Source organism: Epinephelus fuscoguttatus, linkage group LG10, assembly GCF_011397635.1.
Source record: "Epinephelus fuscoguttatus linkage group LG10, E.fuscoguttatus.final_Chr_v1".
Lineage (NCBI taxonomy): Eukaryota > Metazoa > Chordata > Actinopteri > Perciformes > Serranidae > Epinephelus > Epinephelus fuscoguttatus.
The window spans coordinates 42318654-42344247 of record NC_064761.1 but is presented as its reverse complement, the minus strand read 5'-3'; the positions used below and the strand labels follow the sequence as shown (position 1 = coordinate 42344247).

Genomic DNA, 25594 nt, shown 5'->3' with positions numbered 1-25594 from the left:
GACAGGAATACATTAACGTTACTGTCTGTGTCTGTGACCCCCGTTCAACCCACAATCGGTGGGATTCGCCTTTCGTTTCTGCTGCTGGTTGAAATCTGTAGGCTGCTCGCACAGCGTGCTGAATGATTTAAGCCTATTTTGCTCGCTCCAAACTATTTTTAGTCACAAACGCGAGTGCCGTGACGGACGGTTCGCCACACTGCCGACATTTTATTCCGCCCGTCATGGCACACTGTTTGATTGCATTATCAAAACTCTATTATTCGGCCTTGCTTTTAACTTATTCCACCGAATACCGAATGTGTGTTTTTTTGCAATGTTTGGCCGAATATATTCGGTTACCGGTTAACTAGATATTTTAAATGGTTCGGCTTGCAAAAATGGAATTAAAACAAAACAAAATAAAATAAAATAATATCCTGCGCCCAATAATTCGGTACAGGGTCGTGCTGAACCGAAAGTCGCGTACCGAACGGTTCAACACAAATACATGTACCGTTACGGCCTTAGGCGGTAGTTAGCGTATTTAAAAATCAGGGACTGGAATATGCTTTAATAATTAGGGCATTGCACTGCCCAACCTCCCTGGGTAAGTTAATGCCAGGATGCTGAAAAGGAGGCTGTGTCTGATTGTTGAACCTCAGATCTAAGAGGAGCATTGTGGATACCATACTGGTTGTGAAACAGTGGACCAGCTTTAATCCTTCCAGGGCAATGAGAGGGTTCATGCTAGTTTACCCCCCAGTCAATATGTGTATCGTGGATCTTGAGACGGCGTCACCCCAGGGCACTGGGGCTGTTGTTACAGGCCTTACATAACCTGAATGAGTGCTGTGTCCGTGCACTACGCTCCAAGCCTCACGTATGGTTATGACCTTTGGATAGTGACTGAAAGAATGACCTCATTAATACAAGCGACTGGAATGAGTTTCCCCCCGTAGGGTGGCTGGGCTCACCTTAAGAGATAGGGTGGGGAGCCGCTGCTCCTTCACGATGAAGGAGCCAGTTGAGGTGGTTCAGGCATCTGATCTTGTACCTGCTGGGCGTCTTGCGTTTGGAGATTTTCCAAACATGTCTAAGTGGAAGGAGACCCTGTGGCGGTTGACCAAGAACATGCTGGAGAGATTATATGTTTCATCTTCCTTGGGAAGACCTCAGGATCCCCCAGGAGGAGCTGGAGAATGCTTCGGGAGAGAGGGACATTTGGACTATGTTGCTTAGCCTGCTGCCCCAGCGACCTGACCCTAGATAAGAAGCAGTTAATGGTTAGATGGATATTACGTGTGGTTAACATTACTGGCTCATCTTGTTGGCCAGTTGTGGGATGGTCAGCAGTATTATTAGACTCACTGCTCATGGTGAAATGTATGAGTTAGCAGAATACCAAGTGGAATGTGGTGGGAGTTGGGTCATGCACTTTAGCTGCCCACTAACCCCCAGTGAAAAGTAGGAGGCATGGAGAGACGAATGGTGGACTAAAGAGGCAAGCAGGTGGATGGTTGGTGGGAGGGTGAGTGTGTTGCATAAACCTCTGTTGTTCCCACCAAGATAGGCATTATTGAATAAGAAAACAACATATCAGTTGTTTCACGATATCTCTCTAACTTTACGACTGATAATCTTGTTGTGTGATCGAAACTGTGTCAGGGACCCTCACAAAGAGCAGCCATGTTCAGTCCATGAAGATTAGAGGCCTTTTCCAGGTTAAAAGTTACTTAAAAAGCAGCCTAGTTACACGCTGTCAAGAACATTGGCTTCTCTGTATAATGAGTCATAGAGGTGTTTGTGGTAGAGGTCAGGACCTTCCCTGTGAGGTTAGAAATCAGAGTAAACAAAGCTTTCGCAATTCTTAGTGGCTGAATAATGTCAGACTAATCCATCTTAGGTCAGTCTGTGGACGTCACCAGAGCGAGGTGGAGTGGTGCTACCTCAGAACTGGGTCTGGGTTAAATATTTGATACCCTCAGCTCTTATGAATGGGTCCTCAAAGTTGTTTGTGTGTGTGGTAATGTGTGCATGAGTATGAGAATGAATGATAATTTGGGGAAGTGAGTGTGTTTTGGTATGCATGTGTGGGCACTGAAGAAGGAGAATCATTGTTTATGGTCCAGCAACAAACAGGCATGCCAGGGCAGTTCAACAGGCCTGGCAGTCTGTCACTGGCCTTATAACACAGTCTTTGTCCGCCAACAAAAGGCTTTTTCACAACCTGAGATGCAAAGACCTATTGCATCTCACATTTTCAAACAAAATGCTTTAAAAAAAAAAAAAAAAAAAAAAATCCATCAAAAAATTTCTCGCAGAGAGTTTGAGTAGTCGTCGCGTCATGGTGCTTCATTTTTAGCCTGTGATATTTCATATGTTTTAAAGCTTTGTCAACATTGATAATGCCTATTCAAGAATGGAGATTGTTTGATGATGTGGAGTTTATTTCTCTTTCTCCCAGGTGTTGGAAGAACGGACAACACATACATCATACGATATGGGACTAGAGACAGAGAGAGCAGCACGAGAGAAGCTAGCAACACAAAATATACACCAAGAACAGGTAACATCACATGTCTACAAGTTATTAAAAGGTCAAGATTTTATGAACGGGTCAAGCGTGGGTTGAAAGCATATTTTCAGGTCCGTGTTATATATGTCGTACTGTGCTGTATTTTTATGAATTATGATGATGATGAACTCTCTTCTTGTATCCTTGCAGTTCTCATACAACTAAAGTCACATCCAGTAACTACTATTGCTAACTGTAGAATGTTACTGGAAACACGGGATGTTTTTTGCAACTTCAGCGTAGAGTTGTGATGTTTATTACAACTTCAGTAATATCTCTCACCTCACATTCAACACTCAGCACTGTTTGCTCACCGGAGCAGCTCCAGTCTGCATTCATCCTTGCCCATCAGAGGCCCAGCAGCCTTCATTGTTGATAGGCTATTGCTCATAATGTGTAACCAATCAGGTAGTGCTGTGGGTGAGACTTTGGACCTGTCCCAATACCCACACTTCAACTAGAAATACCCACTTGCACTTGGTTGTGCGTGTTCACGTCTAGGCTAGTGGTGTCCCAAAACAGAATTGAGGTAGTGGAAGTGGTTTCCAACACTTTAAACCCGTCCTAGACTCCAAGGGAGCCCCGACCCACACTTTCAACGAAGTGGAAGATGAAATTCCCCAAAACACCTTGCGATGTAGGGGTGGGAATCTCTAGGCACCTCACGATTCGATTCAATTCCGATTCTGAGGGCAACGATTTCGATTATAAAACGAGCCATAAGAAAATTTACACTAGATATTGAAAAACATTATTGTAACAAAGCTGGGAATACATATCCAGTGCATACAAACTTTGTTACTTACTGTGGTTGAGATGACAACACTCCACCAGTCTCCTCCGGTCCATCCTCCTCATCCACAAATCTCAACGGGACTCTCCTGTCCCTTGTCGACCTCCTCGACATTTCTCCTCCAGTATTTACAAAACTATAACTGACTATAACTATCTATGAACTATAAAAATACGTACTATTGCAAAAAAGACGAACGATGGCAAAACTACGAACTATGGTGAAAACACGACAAAAAAAACTCAAAAGCTCTCAAAAAACCACAAATACCATTATTTACAACACTAAATATTTACACAGAAAACGCCACCCAAACTCCACTAAAACGCACCAAAACTCAGCTAAAACACTGCTAAATCACTCCAACTTTTCTCATCAGCTGTCACTCTCCTCCTGCTGTGCTCACTTCCCTCCCCTCCTCCACAGGTAATGACATCACTACCATAATGTACTGTATATCACTGGAAAGCTTCTCAGCTTTCAGAATCCGTGGGAATTACATTGATAGCGTGAATGGTTGAGGGGTTACGGTAATTTGAAAAATAAAAACAAAATTAAAATCGATTATGAGTTTTCCAAATCGATCCTCACATCATTCAAGACAGAATCTCGATGCATCTAAAAATCGATTATTTCCCCCACCCCTATTGCGAAGTCAGCAACTTCGGCAAGTTTTGGAAAACAATTATTACAATTGTTACTATACGATCGGAATGTAGACTATTCAAACAACAGATGGTTGGACCAGCGTAAACTCATCAGCAACTCAGTTGAACACAGCGTCAAAATATTTAAACACATCGACCTCCCTGAACAAAATCGATCAGAAGTAGAAGACGTCGTAGGCGCCTCCTGTTTTCAGCATTTCTCTCCGTTGATTCATCAGACAGAGAAGAATAAACATAGCACACACCACAACACAAGCGCTGGAGCCGGCATTCTCATTGCGTCACTACTACACGTGACGTATGCCGGCACGTTGTCCACGCCAGTTTGCATGAAGTGGTGTCCCCTTTAATATAATATTTCTCACTTCCCTATCTCGCAAATGAAGGCACTCAATACCAAGTGGAAGATTTAAGGGGTAGAAATGGGACAGGCCCTTTGAGTGAGTGTATAAAGTGGTGTGTGCAGACAGAGACAGGTTAGATTGCAAACAATGGCGAGCTAACGCTGTAGAATTGCAATCAAGTAAAAGTGTTTGGGTTTTTCATGGTGTCGACTGATTGTCTTTTATATATGAATGTTTTTGTGTTTTCTCTCACCAGACTGTGAATCCTCGGGAAGCTGAGGTAGAGGAGACCAGGCCTGACCCAGAGTCTGCTACTGTACCTGTTGCTCCTGAGCCAGAGCCCCACCCAGACCCCCAGGCTGATGTGGACCTGCAGACTGACCCCCAGGACCACGAACAGGAGGTCCCTGTCTCCTCCACTCCAGAACCAGTTCCAGCACAGGGCCAAGTGTCCACAGATGCCCCAGCCCCAGCAGAGATCATCAGTGACGCCCCTGCTGCACACCCCAGCTTGGACTCACACCCAGCCACATCCCCAGATGAAGCTGAAAACATACCTACCTCACAGAGTGTCGGCCAGACCCACACAGGGTAAGCTCAGATTCGCTTCCTCATTCCAGAGACCTTTTCTCTGGCATTAGAAGTTGGCTTTAACCACAGAGAAGTCACATTGGAGAACTAAAATTTTAACCTCAGATGGCAAAGAAAACGCTTGTTCCTCTTATGATGGTTAAAGCCAGTTTCAACCTAATCCAGGTATAATGAAGTTAGAACTGTTTTCCGATGCTGCCATTGCACATTTTCTTTGATATTTTTGTTGGTTAACTTTTGTTCCCTTCAGTTTGTATTTATTTTACTTTTATTCAACCACTTGTCAATGACTGATTGCAAACTGAAAGAGAAACTCAAAGGAGAGTTGTTCTGACAGCCTGGATATTTTAGAGTCGCTTTTTATGGAACCTATGGCCAGCGTCAAAGTTACACGGAACTGATTTGAGGCGGTGAAATTTTGTCGAATCGATTTTCCAATGAAAGTTCGTGGACATTGTGGAAAGTCACCTGTTTGAACATGGAACTTTGACCAAGATCATTCTGGATATCACTTGGGTTGAACCTTCAAGAAGAAGACATCCATCCAACGCCTTTCTCAAAGCGGCTGTCAACATTAGGACATTTCAAGATGTGCAAACCAACTGCCCCACCACCAAGCGACCACTCCATCCCCTTTGTCCATCCCTTTCTTTCTCTTCTTTCTGCCTACGCTCTGTGTCCTTTATCTCCTCTTCCTTACCCCCTTCCCTTCTTCTCTCCCACCCCATCCTCCTCTCTCTACCCTCCCCAGTGTAAAGAGGTGTGGTAAACGCCATGTCCTTTCTTTCCCTCAGTGCGGTTGCCAGTGCAGGAGATGAACTCCCAGTAGACAGCTTTGTCTTTGCTGAGCACTCTGATTCACAGTGCGGGGTCATTCCCCCCGAACTGGCAACCTGTGAAAACTCCCCTTTTGGCAGGCCTCTCTTCAGGTGAGTTTCTAACCCCTGGAAGCCAATCAAAGCACAGAGACAGGTAATCAAGGTACAAGCTACACCTCTCTGCTGTGCGCAACCGTCGACCGCTGGCCTTGCTCTCCACTTACTTCTGCTTTTAAATTTTTTTTTTCTTATTTCCTTTTTCCATTGTTTTGCCTGCTCACCACCAAGGACAGTCAATTCTGTCAAATAAATTGAATGCTTTTTAATGTTTTGCATCATGTGTCCAACATTACTGAGAACTTATTTGTGTTTTCAACCCCTCTTTATCCTTATTCCTCCTCCCCCTCTCCACCTCGTTGGCCCCATGTCTGTGCTATAGTGTGGACGAGGCTGGCATAGAGGACCAGCGGACAGACCAGAGCCACAGCTCTGGTCCTGAAGCAGAGGTCCAGTCGACTCCAGGCAATGTGGACCAGGAACAACAACAGCAGCGGCAGGAGCTGGAGGGCGGGCTGTCAGATTTGGACACGGAGGGCAACAGTTCTCAACACCGCCAAGAACCGCAGGTCAGCAGCTTATGGTTCTCAAGTATTTCTCACATGTATCAGTTCATTATACATTCAGTGGACAAACAAGGGTTTTATGTGAGTTAGAAAATCCAAAGCAGGGGTGTGAGCAGAGTGTGGATCTTTTCAGTAGGCATGGGCAGAGACATTACAGTGCTGCAGGTGTCTTGATGGAAAATCTGACCCTAATCAGACATAAACATGGACAGGTGGTGGAAAAACCCGGCTCTTAGCTTCCTGGACACCTTGTCTGTCTTTTTATTGAACAAGGTGCAGTCAGCATATGTGTTCAGGTGACACAAGAGCCATCCTGCTGAAATACTTTTCTTAAAAATGTATATTAGATTATTACACTGTTCAGTTCTCAGTGATTATGTTTAAATGCACACTAACACTCCACTATCATTCAATATATGACAGTATTCTGAATTTGATACAGGTAACTAACATAAACAGCATATTCCGTTCAGACATTCAAGTTGAGCCTTTTTCCGATTGTCGCGTTTTCTGTGTGGGATATGCTGCTATTCAGGTTTTAGGAATATGCATCTCAGCTGGAGTTTTTTCCTGCAGTTGGTGACACAAAGCATGTTGCCTGTGTACAGTAAGATGTGTATATTGTCATGATGTGGGTTTTATGCTCAAAAGAAAAGCCCACATTTCTTTTGGGGAAAAATCATATTTTGATGCAAAAAAGCAAAATGACGCAAGCGTTCCACTTTTCCATATTTTAACATGATAAATGACACATTCTGTCACGTTGAGGGGAGTGTGCATGGATGCATGTAGAGGGGAATGTTAGTGGAATAACAATTTTTATTAGTCATGTAAACAGCTTCGTAGGCATGTTGTCTTTTAGTGGAATAACAATTTTTATTAGCCATGTAAACAGCTTCGTAGGCATGTTGTCTTTTTGGATCAAAGCCTGAATATTTTGTCCATGTAAACATAGTCAGTGTTAGCACCCAAAGATGTTGCTTGTAGCATGGTCAACTGCTGGCCAGATTGCACTGAGAGTTATAAATATTCAGTGTGCGCAGCTGTTCTAGCAAAGGGCAGGTTTTAAAAGTTTCAAGTGGTGAATGCTGAGTCAACCTGCTTTCAGTTGCTTTTTTCATGGTTGAAGGATAATGAAAGACGAGTGTATCCGGGGGAATTTCCTTATTTTTAATGAGACTGTGTGCATTGTGTACAGTACATGTAGTTGTTTTGTTGTTTTGGAGCCAAGAGCTGGTGATTAATCTGCATGTGGCTGCAAAGCTACAGTACACGTCCTGCCAAACGTGTTGTGGTGTTTACATAAGAGGCCGTCTAAGATGGTTGGATTTTTAGGATCAGACTGGCTTCCGAGGTCCAAAAGGGTACTTACATAATCCATCAAAATATTATTCACAGTTCAGTGCATCTCAATGCTTTGGTGGCCTGGGGCTAGATGACTACTACACGTGCGTGTTAGTGACTCGTCATAGCGTGCAATTCATTTAGTGGCTCACTGATGCCATGATACAAAATAATTTCAGTTATATCTTCATATATATTAGATTAGTTGCAACCTGCTGTGGTCTTCTGCTAGAATACAGCATATTAAGACATTAGGTTTGGTGATATATACGGTTTAACTGTCAATATAAGCCTGTGTGTGTGACACACTTGTCTGTGTGTTTCAGACAGGGGATGGCGGTATTGCCAGGGAGACCGATCCATCAGTGCCCAGCAAAGAAGACATCCCCACCTTTGACGAGTGGAAGAAACAAGTCATGGAGGTGGAGAAGGAGAAAAGTGAGTGCATTCATTATTAAAACAGTTAGATGCATGCGCGCAAAGGAAAAGGGAAACACCACGTCCACAGCTAAGTCTAATGTCCCATTAAGTTGTTTTAGAGAGTCTTGCTTGGATAACTCAGAGATACCATGATGATGTTAATCTAACCTTGCGACACATGCCCAGGCGCAGTTTGCAGCTTTGCCTCTGTAGACAAAGGAGCCCTTCACATGTCACTTTCATTCACATCTCATCTTATTGCTTCTTTGTCTTCTTTACCACTATTTTTTCATGCATTGTGTACCTCTGTCATGCCATGTTTGCTTCCTTCCTCGTGTTCATTTCCTGTCTATCTCTCACACCATCTCTCTCTCCGTTCTCTCTTTCTGCCTGTGCACGCCATGTGCAGTGGTCAGCGGAGCGTGTGTTTATGTGTGTTGCATAACCCCTCCACTTGTTCCTCTCAGGCAATGCTCTTTTTCCAGTGTCTGTAATGGGCCTAATGTAACACTCCCTCTGTCCAGGTCAGTCTCTCCATACCTCAACCAGCGGCAGCCCCCATCCAGTGAAGAAGGTCCAGAAAAACTTCAAGAATAATTATGCCTCTGTGGAGTGTGGTGCCAAGATACTCTCTGCCAACAACGAGGCCAAGGTATAACACAAACACACACACATCACCTGTCCCCTGTTGCCCACACACAAACAAATATACTGATACAGCTGAGGATACAAACTGTCATGACTGTCATGCGTCCGCTCATTCTCATTATTCTTGTTTTATTCAGAGCACTTCAGCTATTCTCATGGAGAATATGGATCTTTACATGCTAAATCCTTGCAGCAACAAAATCTGGTGAGTGCACTGATAACACACCACTGGGACACAGTTTGTCTGTAATCGACCCTCCATTTTAGATTTGCAACTTTCATGAGTTTATCTTTAAATAAACATTCTCTGTTTATCTCTCTCCAGGTTTGTGATAGAGCTCTGTGAGCCTATTCAAGTCAAGCAGCTGGACATTGCTAACTTTGAGCTCTTCTCATCAACACCGAAAGACTTTTTAGTTTCTATCAGTGACAGGTATACCCACACAGTTCAATTCAGTCAATATAAGAATTGACTGACATGTTCTCACAGGCTGGTGGTGGGTGTGTGACACACAAAAAGCCCTGCATTGGGCGATGCCGCAGTATGCACCCACCTCTCGTCAAACTTTTTTCCCGTGTTGCTCACAGTGCATCATCTTTTGCAAGTAAATGTGGAGGAAGGAATATTGCTATTGGTTTATTGAGGAACAGTTACTGTTATTCAAGTCAAGTCAGTTTAATGATAAAGCCCAATATCACAAATCACAAATTGACGTCAATGGGCTTTAGAAACCGTAACCGTCAGAAAAAGCGACTGAGGAGGAATCCCTTTCCCTGAACGGACAGATATGCAGCAGATGTTGTGTGCAGAATAGACTAAAAAAAAATACAATTATAGTGTACACAAGCAGGATGACAGAATTAAAGACAGATTATAAACATGTAAAGAACTGATCGGGGAGGATGTCAAGCATCTTCCAGAGGAAACATAAGAATTCTTTGTAGACCAAACAGTTCTGGGGACTCCCTGAGAGGAACTGCTCACTGGGGAGCTCCCCTGAGAATTACATACCTTCAAGGGCTTTCTTTTTTGTTTGTTTGCATTTGCACCACCAATAACACTGAAGTAACATGTATTTCACTTTGAAATGTCAAAATTGCGTTATATTTCCCGTGTCGCATAGGTTATATGCTCAGCAAATCCTGAAATTCACTGTTGGGTCATTTGTCCGTGTCTACCTCCCTGTTTTTGTGACGAGCTGTCGTTTGCACAGCTAACACTGTTTATAAAAAATGGCGGTTGCCGTTGCTGAATTGCCCATTGTGTGTCTCAAAGTTTTTCTTGCTATTTCTATGGTTGGGAGAGTACCTACTCAAAAACTAAAACTAAAATAGTCCCTCAAAATAGCGTACATAATAAAAAGCAGGTTCTTAGATCCAAGAAAGTTCCTCTGGTCCAAAAAAACCCCTAACCTTTAAAAGGAAGTAGTGATAATCAAGTTGTACAAAAACCTACATTTGCCATATTTCTTAGCCTGAATCATGGCTGCACATTAACTAAAACAAGAAGTTTAATGTACAGCTCATAATTTCGCTGCAATTTTCAGTTCTTCATTATTATTTTAGGATTTGTTTTTTGCAGTATGTTGGGTGGAAGAATATTTTCAGTGAAAGGGGACACTCATTTTAGGAGGTTATGAAACAGGCTGGCTCACCTCCTTCTCAAACAGTATTATATAAAACCATCAGGACCAGGACAGGACAAAATCATCCCCTCTCTCCTGTATTATCAGCTCTAACTTTAGTGCTTCCAGAGCCAGGGTTGTCTGTGTTCTGGATGTCACCGTCAGGATTTATTTCCAGCATCACCTCACACCACAACTCATAAATTCCCCCCTCTGTCATGGAAGCAGTCACACGGAGCACAGTGGCATTTGCACCCGGCCTTTTAGAACATGCCAAATTGTGTTTGAAGTACACCGTGGTCTTTACGTGCACACGAGCATCTAAGTTTTCTTTCATTCTGTCTGCAGATATCCTACCAACAAGTGGGTAAAGCTTGGCACTTTTCATGCCCGTGATGAGCGCATAGTCCAGAGCTTCCCACTGGATGAACAGCTTTATGCTAAATATGTAAAGGTACTGCTTTTTTTCTTCCTCCTGCTTTAACAGTACACTTGTGTCTCAATGAGAGAAGCAACAAACAATTTATTTATTCATTCGTAGTAGTGTTGTACTCGATGAATGTACACACAGAAACATTCATTGGTTAAAGCTGTATTTAAAGCTCAGGGGACCTTCTTATGACTTCATGGTAAGTTAGCCATGTCATCAGCGCTGCCTGGAACCCCTCCCTTGACTGGGTGAAGAAATGTGACTGTGTGAATGACTGTGAGGGTGTTTGTCCAAGACAGAGTTTCACTTGCAAGAACAAAGGGCAAATACACATCTCATCGGGCCAAGTCTGTTGTAGTTTGTCCTAAATGCTGCTGACACAGGAAATGAACTCATTATTGTGACACTGAAGGATTACAAATGTTTTTTCTACTGCTCAAATCACTTACCATCGTTCTCACTAAGATTAATTTAAACTTTGACTTTTAAAAGTTTGATGTTATCATTTCTGCATCTCTACATCCACAATATCAGTGGGGGCGGGGGAAACCAAACTCTAAAATGCATCGCGGTTCTCTCTTGAAAGATAAGCTACGTTCCAAATCGCATACTTGTACTTTTTGACCATAACACTGGGCCCCGAACTTTGACCCTCTTGCTCTAATATCCGTTACCTTGGGGATAGCTGTTAGCAAGCTGTTGTACTGTTATCTGTCTGTGACTCAGATGATGTCGTGAATCTTACGTTTCACAAAGGACTGTGGGTCAGAGTAGCCAGAAAAGCATGCTTGCTTGCACAGTTCAAAATTCAACCAGATGCAGTAGAACATTCTGGTATTTTTGACATGCTGTGTATGTATTGGGAAATACTAAATCTTTTCCTGGCAAACTAAATAGTATGACAGTATGAGTATAGTGTCTCAGTGCAGAGAAGTCAGTGTTTGGAAATGTAAACCCAATTCTCTACATGATCACCTCCTGTAAGAATTTGGAAGAGCAGGTTGTACGCTCCTTACAGCTGAACCAAGTGGATGGTGGAACGTAATTGACATAAACATGTGTCATGTGCAGGTTCTACGCTAGGTGACTTCTTTTATCAGAGATGTATGAATAATTGTTTTATATTGCGTCATAGCTATCTTTAGTGTAATCGAACTGTGATGTGCTTGAAGATTCCTAAGTCTAAATTTCACCCAGAAACAAGTGTTGTATCTGTGCTTTTCTGAGCTGTCTCTCCCCCTCACACTTCCACCCTTGATGTTGCGCACTAATTATTCACTGTGCAGACTTGTTAATCAGTTGATTAATGCTCAGTTGATTATCCTTTTTATGTGGCGAGTGTAGGTGTTGTGTGTGTGTGTGGGTGCTCGCTGTGATTCATGCTCTCTATTATGAAATAATTGTGCTTTTATTACATAAACTGATTTTTGTGCAGAAAGTTTCAGGATTATTTGCTTCGGTCAGAACACTGATCTAAGCAGCTGGAAACTGTTTTGTCTCGTGATGTTTTACATCTGTCCTGAGCTTGTCTGTCTGTGTCTGTCCTTCTGTCTTGCTTGTGCTTCTGTCTAACTCCTTGTTAGAAACCTCTTTGTAGTATCTCGCCTGTGGACTGTTGTAGAACAATGATCCAGTGTGTGTCCTAGCAGTGTGTTTGTCTTATGAGAGAGCCAGAGTGCAAAAAATGCTTGACTTGCTTGTAGCTTGAATCTTGAATCTTTACTCATTTCTTTCTCTCCTTTTTTTATTTCTCTCTCTCTGTCCCCCTGTCTTCTTCTCGCATCAGATGTTCATCAAGTACATAAAGGTTAGCACTCTTCTCTCTCCGTCAGAGGCTATGATGCGCTGCAAAGCGCACTCATGTAATGGTCATACACTGTAATGGGTGAGCTTTGGCAGCGCATCATCTTTAATGCATGTGAAAGATATAAAACAAGTAGAACATGCATGTAAACCATATTGTCAGTGCTTTGCAGTTCTAGTATTTATGATCACATATTTGGTGGATTGGGGTGTACAGAGTGGGCACACATATGTTATTGGCTTTGGTGCTGTTGTCTATGATATTTTCAATTTAACAGTTTGTCTGTTTTCCCTGTAGGTTGAACTTCTCTCCCACTTTGGATCAGAACACTTCTGTCCTCTCAGTCTCATCAGGTAAGACAGGAAATAGCATCTTTTATTTCAAGGCCTCTCTTTTTTGATTTCCAGTATCTGAATTGGTATTAAAGCATGCAGAGTTAAAGATCTTCAAATCTTTGAAATATAGTTGCACTGCAGCAAATCCTGGGAGGAAACATTTAGGTTACTGTTCTGTCTTTGCAAGTTAATAGAGACACTAGTCAAGAACAGGAAATTGTATGCATTTAGACTTATTACCACTAGGAGTGGGCACTCAAATTCAATTGTTATACAGTACTCGAAAACTTGCATAAAAATTCTAACATGAAAATACAAGTGTAAGTTGAACAACAGTTGAAAACGAGGGAAATCTGAACACCATAGACCACTGAAAGTTAACATTAAGAAAACAGATGCAGCACTGAAGGACTGTCTCAGAGCTACCTTCCTCACCATCACTTCAACACCTCCCTGGTTAGTGAATCTGCACTTCCTAGGATAGCGAAGGCACCCCAGTCTTCCTCTGATTGGCTAGTATTCATTGCCTTTGTTAGTTGGATTGGTTAGGTTTTGGCAAAAGGAGTTACTATGGTAAGAATGTCAGGTTAAGCCAATCAGAGGCAGAGTAAGGCAGAATAGGGCGGGTCATGCCTTCACTATCCCAGGAAACGCATCTTTGTCCCCCCTAGTGTCTCATAATAAACAGAGAGAGAGCAACCGAGAGGCAAGGAGGTGCTGGGCGAAACAATACACTGCGCACAGCTCCACTATGTGACAGGATTTCACCCATTGTAATAGTAAATAAAAATGTAAAAGTCATGTTCACATGTGGGAGATTGGGTGGCGATTACTACGTCCAAATCAAGTATCCGAGTGCTCACGCCCGTCTCTTAAATCTACACACTGCTTTATTCAGCCAGAACCAGCAGACCAGTTTTCAACAAGTCATTTGACTTTGTCACTGATAAAAAAAAAAAATTCTGCCTGTACTACTGTGTTTTTTACCCTGAAGAATGACTCCAGTGTCAGTGTTGGTTTATGCTTCATTGTACCACAACTCCAGGAAATATGCTGTATCTTCACTCTTAGATAATAGCGTAGTAAGAAATTTAGTTGATCTTGTGATCGCTTTCTTATTCTCCATCTCTCGTACACACTCATGAAATCCCGATTGAGATTGCTTCATGTTTGTAGTCAGTGTGTTTCATCTGTTCACATGTAAGATTTACTCTAATTTTCAAGCCCTCTCTTGGCCACACAGTTTACCTTACGCACACATGAAGGCACTTGCACCTACATGTCTGTGCCAGATCAGCGAGGTCATCAGGGTCTTGTTCTGAAGGAGCTGCTATGGGGGTTTAAAGGGACAGGATAACTGTTCAAATCTGAGCAGCATGTTTTTTTAAAGCCGGCTTTCCACAGAAACATTTTGCCACCTCTTCTGTGTTCGAATATCAACCCTTCTCCTTTTCTGTAAGGTGTAGGTTTGTTTGTGTAACAGAGTACATGCGTTTGTTTTGCGTAGGGTGTTTGGTACCAGCATGGTGGAGGAGTATGAGGAGATAGCAGATTCCCAGTACCCGTCGGAGCGACTGGAGTATTTGGATGAAGACTATGGTAAGATGGTAACCTGTTGTGTCTTTGAATAGGAATTGTTTCTTGTCAGCTTTAAGCTACATCACATGGCAGAACAACGTGTGCTGCAAATCCCCAGACGACAAAGGACCCTGAGATGGGAGTCAAATTACATTCTTAGTCTCCGACTTAGTCACCAAGTAACTTGAGTTGGAGTTAACGATTAATATTAGCTGCCTTTTGCAGCCGAGGTTCCTCTATTGACTCCACAAATCTTGCAACGTTTTGTGATGTTTTATTGTAGAACTCCATAAAAGCACATGTATTTATTGTTGAACTTTATGTATTGTTATTGTGACGATTTAAGTTTACATTTTACCTTTTCTTCAGATTATCCACCTGGTTACCAGCCGTCAGAGGACAAGGCGTCTAAAAACCTGCTTGGCTCAGCAACAAGTATGTACAGACAAACATGCAGCTATGTACGGCTACATTAACAAAGACTAATCTAAAGAAAATAAGCTGTAATGATGTGTTTGACATCAACAGATTAGGTGACCTTCACAAATATTAAGACATTAAAAATTAAGGGCTAGAAGCAGGGACATTTTCAAGACTTATCCTGTGATAAGGCCAAGCAGCTGATGCTTCCTTAAAATCCTGAAAAGTTGTTGTTGACTGAAATGTGTCTGGTGTATCTGATACTGTATGTTGAGGAAAACAACAACCGTAATAGAGTTTTCCAAGTCAGTGAGGTTCTATACAGTCAGTGCGGCAACGTAAGGAAGCAACAGTATGGATTAAATATAGACTCATTCCCTGTATGGCATAGTTGAATGCTCTCTCAGTATCCTAACCCACACTGAGAGCTGTAGACTGGGGTTTGTGTTGCAGAAATTTTGCAGCTTTCACTAGTCTTTTTTTTTTTTTTTTTTTAAACCACATACACATGCGCAAACACACTGGTGCCCCTCTGTCTCCTGATTTAGCAGAGGGAGGACTGGTGCACCACCACATACAAATGCTGTACACACAACCCTCCAGGGCTCAGACCAGAAAACCATGAAAAACAGCAGACGAACACATCACTTTTTTCTTTAGCTGGACATGCATGAACAAGGGAGAATGGGGACAAAGGGAAAGCCTGAAGGAGAAGCTGGAAAAGAAAGTTCATGACAGAAAAGTCGAGGAAATAATGTTGACACAGTTCAGAATAGCAGCGCCAGAGAGGAGAGTGAGGGAAAAGGGAAAAACAAATGGCAAAGCCTGTGGTTTCATTCACACCCTGTCTGGCCACATGCCGCTGCCCGTCATCTTATTTACCAGGAACCTCGTGCATTTCAAAGTAACTGCATTGTGTGTGTTTTCTTTTCCTTTCAGATGCCATCCTTAACATGGTAAACAACATTGCTGCTAATGTGCTGGGTGGCAAGCCAGAGCTGGAGGGAGGAACAGAAGCAGGAGGTACTCATCCTTTATACACTTAGTGCTTCCTGTTCCTTTTTTTTTTCTACCCTGCGACACTTCACGTCCACATCTCTCTTGTAAATGGACCCTTTTCTGACTCTCCAGCTAAAGCCTGTCCCGTCATTTTAATGTGAGGTGACAAAAATGTGACACAAATATTGTGGTCTGTGTTTGTGGGATGCTGCCCTTGAAACAGCTTCATGCACCATTTTGATTAATGTGCATGGTATTTTATTATAGTCATTGAACGCTGCATAATGTGCATTCCTAAGCTGTGGTGTGTAGGGGAAACGGCCACATGCTGAGTTAACTAAACAATCTATTTTAAAGGTCTCCTCTGGGTGGAGTGACACTGTAAAAAATAAAAGGCTGCCATTGTGCAAGCCATTTACAAGACTGTAGATTCTCGACATGCTTGACACACAGTAACAGGCTTGATTATAGTTTAAGAGACAGAAGGGCTGAACATTATAGAAATGCATTTGCTTCCCATCTCTTTGAGCAACCACACCTTGTCACAGTGCAGTTGGAATTAAAACTGGTTTATCCATGTTTAACATTGATGCTTTGCAAATCAGCTCACGTAAAAAAAGCTCTTGTAAAGTCTGTTGAGCATGAGTCACCCATCTAGTTTAAATGCCATCATGTGCGTGTCCCTTAGAGCTGTATTGATTTGCTCAGATCAGTAGGTGGTATGAAGTTTGTCTCCATTATCATTATGTATAAACGTTTAGATTTGGCTGAGGTGGCACGTCATCAATGCAAAGAAAATGCAAAAAAAAAAAGCAGATGGAAACGGATGGCAACATCAAACATTTGTTTGAAAAGGGACATTGCAAAAAATAATAAATACACATGGTATAAGACTGCCAGAATGACCCAAGAGGCATTTGTTTTTATCTATAAAGGCTTCCTAAAATATATCAAAGCTATAAAAAAACAAAGAATCAGGGCCTACAGTTTAAAAGACTCCCTAAAATACATCACAGAAAGAAAAACAAACAAAAAAAGACAAGAATAGGTCATGCAGTGTAAAGATTGGAAGAGGACACACAGCTTTTTAAAGTACTGCAAGCAGTAGTGATATATGTACGTGTAGGATGACATCGCAAACAAACAGGTCATAAAGATAGCAGCTGCAAAAACAGTGTTTGGTGCTGACATGTGTTTGTATTAATCATCCATTGTTTTGGCTAACATGTTTCCCAAAACATAACAAATCAAAATGACGACTAATAACCGCTGCACACAGTGGTTATGAACGTAAGAGAAGAGGCCCGTTCATTCATTACAACTACATAAATACTTTTCTTGAGAATATTGGAAAACACAAGTTGATGGAAAAAGTGTCATTTGCATTTGCTCTGCAAAGACCTTTTAAAAATAGCATTCCATGAAACTACCAGACTCTTTCTTCTCCTGCTCTCTGCTCATACTCGCACTGTTCAGCTGCCCCTGTTTCTCCCTTTCTCCTTCTCTAACCGCCAGCAAGCCTGTCTCCCCACATATTGTTTAAATTAACTGCTTCTGAAACTGGGTCACTATATTTTCTTCACTTAAATGCGAGCATATGCATTACCCTGAGTGTTCATGTGTAATTCAGCCGAAAGAGCCAGATGTTTATTTGGCTGTTGGCAGGAGGTCTCCAGCAGCATTTTAGCAGAACTTTGGCTATCTGTGTTTTACTTCTTGGCAGACCAGCTTGGATGAATTAGACGGAGGGGGGTCTATGACGCCAAGCCTGCTCCTTGCGCTCTCTACCCCACAGAACTGCATCAAAATGACTCGCTCATCAGCTTTTCCCCTGTGGCATTGACTTAAAGGGCAAACTCGGCCTGACACACAGATTTCAGCCAGATTATTTTGTTTGAGCTCGCATACAATTTCTTTTTAGGTTTGTGTTTCTCTCTAAACTAAAACAAGAAGCAAAAACGACTCTTAAAAGCACTCTTACACTCAGAGAGGAGAGTTACATAATTAGTTTATAATTAAATGACTCAAAAATGTAGTTCACAAAGCCATCCCTCAATTTACTGTCATAGGAGAAACTTTCCACAGTTCTGCTTCGGATTTCTGTTGACACCCGCAGAGTAAGCAGGGAAGAGAGAGTGTGGGAGAGAGATCAGTTCGAACTGGACTAGACTGGTTCGCAGTATTTCTGACTTTTCCAAACATGGGCCTGCCAGACAGGCTGTGCAGGGAAAAGGGTCTCTGTTGTGCTCTCGGCCTCCTACAGCCACACAGGATAGGGGGTTAAAACCTGCCACTGCCAAGCTATATGTTTCTGTGCACGCTTTAACAGGGACCAAGTGTTAACAAAGTCCTGTTTGTTGATTGTTTTGTTTTTCCAAATTCTAGGTAATATAACAGCAGAGGAGGATGACAAGAAGGGGAGCACAGAAGTTACACCTAAACCTGCTGAAACACCTCAGGACTCTGCAGTGTAAGGCCAATTAAAGACCAATAAACCATTATGAATGTAAAGTTTATGTAACTATGTTTACATGCACACAAATATTCTCCTGTTATTATGACATGAAAATATTCTGTGTCACAGGTCATGCAAACAGCATATTTTGTTTGGATATTCAGAATCAGGCCTATTGAATAACGTATTGAATGTCGCAGCAGGATCACTTTTCTTCTGTAGTCCTCCAAAAAGCACAAAAGCTCTGTTAACATGCTTCTAAATTTGTATCTGTGTCTTTCCTCCAGACTGGAGCAGGCAGACCCAGAGCACCCTGAAACCCAGAAAGACTCAAATGTCTCCAGTGACTCTTCCACACCCTCCCCCTCATCTCTGGAATCCCATGAGGACAGACAGATTGTCACTCTGGTAGAGGAGGAGGAGGATGAAGAGCCCAGACAGTCTACTGTCACACTGATGGAGGAGGAGGGAGAGGAGGAGGAGGAGGAGGAGGAGGAGAAGAGAGAGGAGGCAACGAGGAGGGAGGCAGACAGGAACCAGTGGGACAGCCAGGCTTACTGTCCTTTCTCCTCCCTCTCTTCCCTGTCTCTGTCCTGCATGGCCACCCTGCCAGAGCTGCTTCATCGCTGGTGCTCCGCCAGGCTGGCCAAGGAAAGACTTCGCAGCCTCAGGCGGAAGCATTTGAGCACTCAATCACAAACACACCCCGATGCAAAAACCCCTTCCCTCACACAAACACCTCCACTGATCCCTGCCCCTGTGCCCACACCTGTCAAGGAGGCTCCTCCCCTCACAGAAAAAGCTCCAGAGCCCGAGGTGGCTGTTAAGAGCCAGATTGAGGGGAAAGTCTTGGGTGAACTGCACACCACACATCCCAACTCTGACACCCCTGACACACACACTCCAGAGCTCAACATCCTCCTAGAGCCTAGTAGAACCTCCACCATCCCCCCTCACAGTTTCTCAGACATCCACAGTTCTCTGACATTACCCACCCCCACCCATGAGGAGAAGCTGCTTCCTCCTATCAAAGATGCAGCTCTGGACCCTGTCCCCACTCCACCCCTCCAAGCTGTCTTTATCCCAGAAACGCAACAGGCCAGCAGTGCCACCCCCACCCTTACTGTCAGCATTCCCCCGCAGTCTGTCGCCTCTGAGGCTCCCTCTCCTGGCGTTGTGGTTCCCCCTGTCAAAGAGCAGCCCGTTCAGCCTCTTCCCACTGCATCAAGGCCTGACGACCTTATCCCCCCTCCCACTGAACTGCCAACAGCTCCCCCACTGACGAACACTGACACAGACTCGGTGAAGTCAGGCACAGACAGTGGGGACTCACAGAGACAGAATGTCCAGACTTCTCAGACTCACGGTGAGCAGGGGGACTCGCTCAATCAGACTGGAGATTCCCACCGAGTGGAGGACACGGTGGATGAGGACCTGTTGAGCACCAATGGGAATGGCAACGTCCACAGGGCAGCTACAGACTTTTATGCAGAGCTGCAGAATGGAGGAGATTACAATGGCGGAGCAATGATGGGGAACGGCATGTTATCAAACGGGGGAGCGGTGCACGGCTCCAGCCAGAAGGAGAGTGTCTTCATGAGGCTGAACAACAGGATCAAAGCCCTGGAGATGAACATGAGTCTGTCCAGCAGATACCTGGAGGAGCTCAGCCAGAGGTAAACCAATGGACACAATGGGCGCTAGAATTATATTGTTATAACTAGAAAGCATCTTTCTTGTAGTTTGATTGCTCATAAGATTGATATGACCAGTGCCGTTATAATGAATTCAAAAGGGTTCCTTACAGGTTGTAATTTTTGCATGTGTTGCTTAGGTATCGTAAACAGATGGAAGAGATGCAGAGAGCGTTCAATAAGACCATCATCAAACTGCAGAACACCTCCCGCATTGCTGAGGAGCAGGTGAGTTTACCTGGAGGCAGTAAGAGCAAGAGAAGCTGAAGCATAAACAGAAAGTAGTTGTGTGTGTTTGTCTGATAGTACTGACCAATAAATGACAACCTTGTGCTTTTCAGGACCAGAAGCAGACAGAATCCATCCAGGTGCTGCAGAGCCAGCTGGAGAACGTCACTAAACTGATGCTCAATCTCACCGCTACAGTCGGCCAGCTGCAGAGAGAGGTAACATGCCTGTATTGGTGTATTTCCTACTGCTTACATAGTGCTTACAGATTCACACCACTATTTTGCAAACAGTTCAGAAATCATGTCTGTTTATTATTAGTTTTGAGAGTTTAAGCTCTGCAGTGCCAAACACTACCAGAGTCAGACACATGTTAGGTTTCCTGTTGGAAATGGTCTCAACATCAAAGTGTCTGATGTCATACTGAAATTGAGCAGACCACATGGAAGTGGGGCTGCGCAGCACATTTGTAAAGTTTCATCCATCCATCCATCCATCCATTTTCATTGCTTATCTGGGGCCGGGTCGCAGGGGCAGCAGGCCCAGCAAAGCACTCCAGACATTCCTCTCCCCAGCAACGCTTTCCAGCTCATCCTGTGGGACTCCGAGGCGTTCCCAGGCCAGATGAGATATGTAATCCCTTGAGCGTGTTCTCGGTCTGCCCCTGGGCCTCCTACAACGTGCCCAAAACACCTCCAGTGGGAGGCGCCCAGGAGGCATCCTGATCAAATGCCCTAACTACCTCAACAAATATGTGACTCATTATAATATTAAAAGCTCCTCCAGCAAGCTGGTAACTAGGACATTTGGAGACCATGCACAACACACAGTTCAATTGTCCCAAATATTTCTGTAGGTCATTCCCAGAACTGGCTATTTTCAGTCCGTTGACTCCTCAAAATTTTAAAGTTGCTGACCTTCGTTGAGAGCACACAGTTGCAGTACAACTTCTCTGGCAGTGTAAAAAATCCTCCCAATCTACTGCCAATGACAAGAGGGAATGTTGTGCCCAGCAGGATTGAATTACATTGGAATTATATAGATGTGCGAATGATAAATGCACGAGTAATGTGTTGAGCAGACACAGCTGGGAAAACATTAGATTTTATATAACAGACAAGAACCAAGGATAAGACTGTTGAATGTGAAGGAAAATGTCCCAGTAGCACATCAGTGATTCTATTAGAGATTGTAGCAGATCCGAATATAAACCTATCCACCATTATAAGTGAAGAAGAAGTCAGAGACATTGAAGCAGATTATTTAAGTCTTTTTTGCGGCAGGTAGCTCAGGTTATTGGTAAATATAAACAACAAGCTTTCAGCTCGAAGCTTAATTTGGATGATAGTTGAATGGGTGAATATATGTTAATTTATTCATGAAAAGATACTAAGTGGATCTTGAGGTATATTTATTTATTTAGATAGTTAGTTAGATTCCAGGGTCAAGAATGAACTGGGTTCGCAATAATGCTTTCAGATCTTTGCAGTAAGATCATACTTTAGGACACAGCGTTAAATACACAACCTGCTGCTAACACATTTGATAATTAAATCGTTCTTTGACATCTTAATGTAAGGAAAGGAATTAAAACCCCCTCCAGTGGAAGTCAAGTTTTTAACCAGTTTTTTATATGCTACAAGACATATAAGCAAAGTAAGCAGTCATGACTGAGCATTTCTGCCTTGGAACTGCAGTGTAACAGTGACAGATTCAGAAACACGAATTTTGACTTCCTGGGTTTATTATGCAACAAACCCAAAGAACTGGTCCCATATTGCTGCGGTGACACTCGGGCTATCAGAGGGGAGGTTGTATTTTGCAAGCTAAGTTTCCCTTGTCCCTTTAACTTGTCAGAGTTGGTGATCAGAGCAAGTCTGATCTAACAGCAACACATTATTAGCTGTTTTATAACAAAGTGAACTACAAGGCTCATGTTATCTATTACCGTTTGAAAACAGACGTTCGTGTGATTGATGAGCGGAGTCAAAGGTCAGCAGGGCGGTGATAACATAGGTCAGCACATGCTAAATGAGGCAAAGGTGTAGAGTTACATCAGAGACATTTTAAGGAATGAGGAGATTATTTTTCTCATAGAAAAAAAATAGAAATATCTAATTCTGATTAACTTAAATGAATTTAAAGGGGTTTAATCAATGTCCAGATGGAAACCTTAATATGTTCGTACAAAACTGTTATGTTTTTTAAAAGAAAGTGATTTTCAGACTTGTTCAGCTGTTCACAGTTGTCATCGTATCATTGTTTGACTTCCTCTGCAGGTATCAGACCGTCAGAGCTACCTGGTGGTGTCTCTGGTTCTGTGTCTGTCTCTGGGCCTCCTGCTGTGCCTGCAGTGCTGCCGCAGCTCCACTCCTGCCCCCAACACCAGCACTGCTGTCCTTCCCAAGAGCAACCACTACCCCAGCCCCAAGAGGTTTGTCAGTCACACACACTCCTGCAGTGTATTAATGGGAGATTTTACTTCTGCTGGCTCTTAATTCACTGAGTTATTTATATTATTGCTCTACTATTCTGAGAGCTGCCATCTCTTCTTCTCTTTCACCCAGTTTTATGATTCTGCTTTCAACCTCTTGCACTCCACCCCCACTTTGTAGCAAAAACGCCTAAAATGACTGTAACTTCTGAACCGCTTGTGAAACACAAGAAAAACACTCTAGGTGACACAGAGACAGAGTAATGGGCCTCTGAAGTCAGTAAAAAAAAAAATTGAAGATTTTGCCTAAAATAAAATAAAAAAATGTTTTTCAGGATGAATAACTGTCTGTGTCTTCATCTGAGCAGGTAAATGACACTGTGGGGCTGTAGGCACACTATCAGTGAACACTTGTTTCAAATTTGAAGAAGACTGCTCAAAGTATGACCATTCTACAGTGTTTTTACCATGAAAAGATCCAGGCGGAGCTCCAAATGACAAGTCGGTCACTCTGCTTCAAAACAGTACTGTCAGTGATCAAACAACACTCAGCCAGCTTCAAACATTGTACCTTATTGAAATCAGGTGTGATTATGATAGCTGATGTTGTTTATGACACAAACACCATATAATATCACCAAATGAAGCCATATGAAACGTGAAAGTTATGATCCCACTTTCTAGACGGTATATCTCAGCCAACAATAGTGGTAGGAGTGAGACTCTTACCTTTTATAAACCAGCTAAGACCCCGCTAACAGGTCTGCATAAGGTCGGGAGTGATCCTTTAACTTTTCCTGTTGAAAAACGGCATGACATGACTTGTCACCACTCATCACGATTTCGGACTTTGTGTGTTTAGGCTGCTCTGGTGCGAAATACATAAGAAATAAAAGAAAAACGTTATTTTTGAAAAGTCGAGAGCTCCCTGAATCTGGCAATACCAAACATCACATGGTTTGATGACGTAGTGCACCTGGGAGATACCATTTAACAGAGGAGGAGGGGAGCGAGGACGTGTCACGTCCTCGCTGCACGTGTTATCTGCTTGCCCAAGGCTGTCATTCCTGTCCTGCCACTAACTGTAGGACACTGGGTAGAGACGATGTACAAAAACACAAATGTCAATCTGATTCTTCTTGACAGATGCTTCTCCTCCTATGACGATATGAGCCTAAAGCGCAGGGTGACCTGTCCGCTTGTTCGCTCCAAGTCGTTCCACTTGTCCTCTACAGAAGGTAAGAGCCGCCTCCTGTAAACACACACATGATACTCAAGTCTCTCCTCACACCTGCCCTCTCTGTCTTTCTATCTATTGTGTTTCCCTCTCTTCTTTTGTCATTGTAACATTGATACTACAGTCGTAGGTCACTGCAAAGATCATGTTATCGCTACTGTCAACCTTTTCAGACTAGTTGCGTCAGACTGCTGCAGCTCTTTCCACATAACTGTCCACAGCATCCTAGTACTATCTGAGTCTTTCCTCATTCTTTCTTTCTTTCTCTCCAGCTCTCCTTCAGTCTGTATCTCTGCTGTTTCTTCTCACACATGTTGCCATGCTTAGTGGCTGCAGATATCCCTGGTGTTGCTGGTGCCTCGAGCAACACAAGTCCACAGGGAGAGGCTGGTGCAAGCAATAAAAGAATAAAGTCTTTGACTCATGAAACCTAAAACTCCCCCTGCTGTTCATTATCCCTCAACTATGTGTGTGTGGGTGTGTGAGTTTGCCCTTGAGGCTGAGAGGCTGTCATTGCCAGCTTGTGCCCACTTGCAGGCTTAAGGGATATAATAATAGAGCATGGTGCTTTGCTGGCTCATGGTAGACATTTGCAAGTAGTAATCAATAATAAAATAACACGCTTTCCTGTGATTTTAGATCAACCTTGTTTTTAGTTTTAGTCGAATGACTTGTGTACTCTAATGTGTAGACGTTAAGCCATGATTAGAAAATTGATATTTGCAGTTGCATCTTTAATAAAACTACTTGCAAGGTCACTTCATGCTTGTTACATGTATGTATTCCTGTTTGCCATTCCATCATTAACCTGGCCCCTCTCTCCCCTCCCCAGTAGGTCCAGATGACTTGTACATTGTAGAACCTCTAAGGTTTTCTCCAGAGAAAAAGGTACAGTGTTTGTTCCGACTGCTGCTGTTGGCTGTGACGGCCGCCTTACTTTAAGTGCTGTGTGTTTTCTAGTGTCAGTCAGTGTGTACAATAAGTGTTACTAGAGCAGTGAATGGCTTCCTTCATCAGTCACTGATTTCTGTTCTCAGTGGAGTAGCCGGTATAAGGGAGCAGGTGTTAAGATTCAGCCCACTCCAAATACCTGTTAACCACTTCTTTGCGGACACATGTGGGCGTATTTTCTGACTTTGAAAATGAACAACAAAATTAAAACACATCAGAGATCTCTTCTCTGGTGAAAATGTCTGGTGAAGTGAATAAATAGTGGTGTACTGTGGACTTAAATCACAGCACAGCACTAGGTTCAGCTATAAGCCCCTTTTACACAGCCTGTTAAAGGCAGGAATGTTGCGCCATTATCCCGCTTCGCCATTCTGTATAAAAGGTACAAACACAGGATGGAGTAGTTCCGCTTTTTAAGACGGCAGCGAAGGAAGTAACAGAGCTGAATCAGCGCCTGTGTAAAATGTGTGAGCCTGCAGGATGGGACGGGTGTTTGGGTGTGTAACCCACCACCGGAAGATTTACAAAGCAGTTAGCACCTAATTCAAAAACGAAGACCAGCAACTGAAAATGTCTGCGCCTTACCCTCCAAGTAGAG

The 25594-nt window shown here is 43.1% G+C and overlaps 1 protein-coding gene across 3 annotated transcripts in view; it reads left to right on the top strand.

Annotated features, from left to right (window-relative positions):
* The window catches only part of suco (SUN domain containing ossification factor), a 53419-nt gene that overhangs the window by 23514 nt on the left and 4311 nt on the right, over window positions 1-25594 (top strand). Inside the window, exons 3-23 of one of the 3 annotated variants that reach the window (XM_049588137.1) lie at window positions 2447-2548; window positions 4619-4953; window positions 5748-5882; window positions 6211-6397; window positions 8065-8176; window positions 8683-8810; window positions 8944-9011; window positions 9132-9239; window positions 10780-10885; window positions 12648-12668; window positions 12963-13018; window positions 14508-14599; window positions 14948-15013; window positions 15938-16021; window positions 18383-18467; window positions 18740-20128; window positions 20287-20374; window positions 20488-20592; window positions 22654-22808; window positions 23955-24046; window positions 24878-24933. In XM_049588137.1, the coding sequence (XP_049444094.1) occupies window positions 2447-2548; window positions 4619-4953; window positions 5748-5882; window positions 6211-6397; window positions 8065-8176; window positions 8683-8810; window positions 8944-9011; window positions 9132-9239; window positions 10780-10885; window positions 12648-12668; window positions 12963-13018; window positions 14508-14599; window positions 14948-15013; window positions 15938-16021; window positions 18383-18467; window positions 18740-20128; window positions 20287-20374; window positions 20488-20592; window positions 22654-22808; window positions 23955-24046; window positions 24878-24933 (3570 nt within the window). The remainder of the gene's footprint in view (window positions 1-2446; window positions 2549-4618; window positions 4954-5747; window positions 5883-6210; window positions 6398-8064; window positions 8177-8682; window positions 8811-8943; window positions 9012-9131; window positions 9240-10779; window positions 10886-12647; window positions 12669-12962; window positions 13019-14507; window positions 14600-14947; window positions 15014-15937; window positions 16022-18382; window positions 18468-18739; window positions 20129-20286; window positions 20375-20487; window positions 20593-22653; window positions 22809-23954; window positions 24047-24877; window positions 24934-25594) is intronic. The other 2 variants (XM_049588140.1, XM_049588139.1) reach the window with 2 other exon arrangements.